The sequence below is a fragment of the Mytilus edulis genome, chromosome 9, assembly GCF_963676685.1.
Source record: "Mytilus edulis chromosome 9, xbMytEdul2.2, whole genome shotgun sequence".
Lineage (NCBI taxonomy): Eukaryota > Metazoa > Mollusca > Bivalvia > Mytilida > Mytilidae > Mytilus > Mytilus edulis.
In genome coordinates this window covers 35721149-35725447 of record NC_092352.1, presented here as the reverse complement: position 1 = coordinate 35725447, position 4299 = coordinate 35721149, and the positions used below count along the sequence as shown (strand labels likewise).

The 4299-nt window shown below is 32.4% G+C and overlaps 1 protein-coding gene across 1 annotated transcript; it reads right to left on the bottom strand.

Annotated features, from left to right (window-relative positions):
- Positions 1–492: 492 nt before the first annotated feature.
- On the bottom strand, positions 493–4026 carry LOC139490303 (uncharacterized). The gene is made up of 3 exons (XM_071277137.1): positions 3938–4026; positions 1658–1775; positions 493–715 (listed from the first exon to the last, which is right to left on the bottom strand). The coding sequence occupies exons 1-3, from the start codon at positions 3995–3997 to the stop codon at positions 522–524; spliced, it is 372 nt and encodes a 123-aa protein (XP_071133238.1). The 5' UTR covers positions 3998–4026; the 3' UTR covers positions 493–521.
- Positions 4027–4299: the final 273 nt, after the last annotated feature.

The window sequence follows — 4299 nt, the reverse complement described above, 5'->3', positions numbered from 1 at the left end:
TTTTACTTTTTTTGCTTTTTTGGTTCCTTTAATTTATTACACCCCAATCAATATATACTATAACCCATTTATTGTCAATTTGTCTCATAATTTGCAGATGTAAGCAAACAATGAGACCTATTGTAAATTGCTATTTTACAATCCAAGATGGCGGTATAGATCGGTATACAGTTAATTTACCTTAAAGGTAGAAGGACGTACTGATTCGATGAATTCAAAGGTAGTGTGAAGTGTAAAATATACAATACAAAATAAGGAGATGTTGTATGCTTGCCAATGAGATAATGATCAACCTGAGAGCTAAAGACGTAGATGTTAATATCTATATGTCACCTTACGGCCTTCAGAAAAGGACAAAACCCATACCACATCACAGGCTTTAAAAATCAGAGTAGGTAGGTAGATACTTTATTTTGCAACAGGCCCCAGAAAAAAATTATCCTACACGAGTCATCAGACTTAACGGAAGAATAATAACCAATCACATTGAACTATGGTTAAATAACAAACTTATCCCAACTTTATTTATTAGTAGTTTGACATTCGTAATGTCCCCCAAAGACTGGTCCTCGTTTTTGCACTATTGGCTGAGGAGTAAAAGTTTGGTCTGGAATAAATGTACACTTCAATCCAGGAGCACATTCGCAATGACCATTCATAATTTCAATAGTATCACAGTATTCTCCCCGAGTCTTGTATTTTTCACACCAGCCGCCTGAAAAAGATTTAGGTTTTTTCTCGAAATTTATAAATTACATTCATTTCGGAACAGCTCATGATTAATTGAGAAATGCATGTATAATATTGTAGAAACAAAACTATCCCTTTTGAGCCTTTATAATCAATTATGCAACATCTGACATATATAAAACAATCTTTTTTTATATGTTTATGTTTTCACAAAGACAAACAAGTGTAAATTTTCCGAGAATATTAAATGTGTATTTGTACGAGCTTTACAAAAATGACATGCGTGGAGCCGGTATTTTCCGATCGTTCGTAGTCAAAACATTTTATGTTATATTTTTCAAACAATGTACATATATCTTTTATAATTTCTTGAAATAAACTTGTTGAAGTCTATCATCATAAAAACTGCATGAAAAAATTATAAATTCAAGTATTTCGCAAACTTATCTAGGAATTGAATGCCTTTTTTTTTAAATTGTGCGCCCAGTCAACGTTTTTACATGTCAATATTTTCGTTTGTTTTATAATGCATTGTTTTTGGTATGTCACGGATAGCACGCAAAGTCATAGCTTTGGTAATATATTTTAAATAAAACTTGATAATCAAGATTCTCCTGATTGTGTCAGCTAATCAACGGATTTGGATGAAATGTACCTGTTTCTTGTATGAAAAAAAAATGGTTTCGCTGCAAATCAATCAAACTATTCAATTTTCCTTTGTCTATACCTCCAAATACCGAGTATCTTTAATTCATAATTCACAGAAAAAATATTTTACAATGAATACTAGTTTGCAGCAAAAACTGAGGACTGTATTTTAAAATAAGTATACTTGCACTATCATTTATTCAAGGAGAATGCGCAAATCCACCTTGCAAATAAGAAATTACATTTTTCAAGCAAATTCGGCAAAATAACAGTAACTTAATTACAATGCTGTATTAGTTCAAGATAATAATTAATTTACCTTGAACCATACCAGTGAACGGTAAAACAGCCCGGCGCCTTTTGCTGGCAACCATTGGCCCTTCGTGGTAATAACAGCATTCATCCGAGCCACATTGAGAATCCTGTTTACACTGAACCTGAAACAACAATAAGTATGTGAATTGAAAACATGTTTTCCTCCTTTTTTCGTCGATATATGATCAATTTCATTAATGAATTAAAAAAATTGTTAAGAGAACAATCATGGAAGATATCAAAATTGGGTTTATAGCTTATTTCAAGCTGATTAATTTCAATACACTTTTGTTTGAAATAAAGGGAGATATAAAAAAAAAAGATGTGGTATGATTGCCAATGAGACAACTATCCACAAAAGACCATAATGACACAGACATTAACAACTATAGGTCACCGTACGGCCTTCAACAATGAGCAAAGCCCATACCGCATAGTCAGCTATAAAAGGCCCCGATAAGACAATGTAAGACAATTTTAACGAGAAAGATAACTTTTTACTGCCGTTTTGAAAATTATCACTTTTACACTTTCAGTATTATCTGATTAACTTGACACTGATTCCAAAAATATATGATTCGCTATACTTTCACATTAAAAACGTGTTAACTATAGCTTCTTACGGTTTACACCAACTGGATTTTTCAAGGAAATATGGCAAGCAACATTATGCAAAAGTTCCATAGCTTTATGAAGTTAAGGAAAAGGTCAAAATTAGAACGTCAAAATTACATATGACTTTGACATAAACCTAGGACCTCTAATCAAAGTACCCTGGTCTTTTTTTATATATTGTTATTGAGTTACATCACCATTAGCATAATTTCTAATTTAAGAGGGTAGAAAACTGCCATTTAATGTCAACATACCTATTCAACCAAAATGTATGTGTTACGACATGTCGCAATTAACAATTTAGCAACACAAAATGTTAATATTTTGTACGATTTGTGAAAAGAAGTGAACTTTAGCCAAAAACTAAAGTAAGAACATCACCTTGACCTTAGACCTTAACCTAAATTTCTTTTGCATGGACTAAATACATCAAATCAAAAGAACCTAGGTCTCTATATTTATGCTGTACCAGTTACAATTTCATTTCTCTTACTAATATTTCAAATACAAAAGGGAAAATACCTCTCATATAGAGACTCCAGACCGCTTCAGTCAACATTATTCTTAAGATCCTGAGGATATAAATAGCAAATTGATGAACTATTTTTATCGTAATATGTTACGATTGCGAAGGAGATGCGCACACAAGAAAAACAGTTTTGGGGAGATAACTCTTACAATAAAAAGAGTTCGGTTAACAGGGTCAGTTTCAAAGTCGCAATAACTGTTCGTTATCATATGGACAAAATCTAAACGAAATCTTATGAAACCACCAAACACCACCGGATGAAGGAGAAAAACTAATAATTAGATCAAAATTAATAGGGATGCATCAATACGTCACCACTCAAAGTAATGATAAAAGCGCGCAAGTAACTATTAAAAATAGCATGTGGTATGATTGCCAATGAGACAATTCTCCACAAGAGACCAAATGACACAGAAATTAACAACTATAGGTCACAGTACGACCTTCAACAATCAGAAAAGCCCATATCGCATAGTCAGATATAAAAGGCCCCGAAATGACTATGGAAAACAAATCAAACGAGAAAACTAACGTTCTAATTTATGTACAAAAAATTAACGAAAAACAAATATATAACACATAAACAAACGACAAGCACTGAATTATTATAGTGACTTGCGAACATGCATCAATAATTTATACAACATTACAAAAATTGTGTTGTAAATCTTGCATCGGGCCTAATGAACATATAAAGTCACCTATTTGACAAATTTAGTAACTATATGCAGTATTACAGACTCAATTTCAATTCCCAATTACAGCCGATTGCATGGAGTTGTATGCAAAGTTAATATCTTTTGTTAGCTTGGTTGCTAGCTGAACCATGAAGTCATTCTTATTATTATTAGGTTAATTAAATTACACTCCTTTAAGAGAAGACTAGTCCGACAGATAACCGATCTATCGGTCTGGTGGACTAGGATACTTCGAAAGGAGGATAATATACCTTACCAAATAATGACATCACGATTCAGCTAGCAAGCAAGCTAACCAAAGATATTACCTTTACCTACACATTCAATGCAATTGGCTGTAATAAAATAATGTTTAATCAGATGTCTCGTGATTTGAGAGTGTCACTTCAAATGTAAACAACAATAGTTTGTATATATGGTAAGAAGTTACGTGATATACTACCTTAACTGAAGCGACTAACGATGTTGTCACTACCAATAGTAAAAACAATTCTTTCCACATGATTCTTTTAGTAAATAATTGTTTATGACTCGTTCCACTATGTAAGATAAGACCATAATAAAACAAAATCAGATAACGAGGTATAATTATCTATCGTGCCGTTCACTTTGCAACCAGGTATTGAGAACTTGGTAAACGATTGTTCATCGCCGATTTGACCTGTAGAGAATGAAGAGTTCGATGTGTATTGCTAATAAACAATGTAACACATTTAAATAATATTCAAACTATACAACAGTTTGCAATGAAAACCATAATGAATTAGAAAAGGGTAGACTGGGTTGCAAAACGTCATTTGAGTT

Excerpts from the sequence above, each read along its gene's own strand:
- LOC139490303 (XM_071277137.1), bottom strand. The coding sequence starts at position 3,997 with ATGTGGAAAGAATTGTTTTTACTATTGGTAGTGACAACATCGTTAGTC. Across the intron at positions 1,776-3,937 it reads CGTTAGTCGCTTCAGTTAAG|GTTCAGTGTAAACAGGATTC; the intron begins GTAGTATATCAC and ends TTGTTGTTTCAG. Across the intron at positions 716-1,657 it reads GTTCACTGGTATGGTTCAAG|GCGGCTGGTGTGAAAAATAC; the intron begins GTAAATTAATTA and ends AATCTTTTTCAG.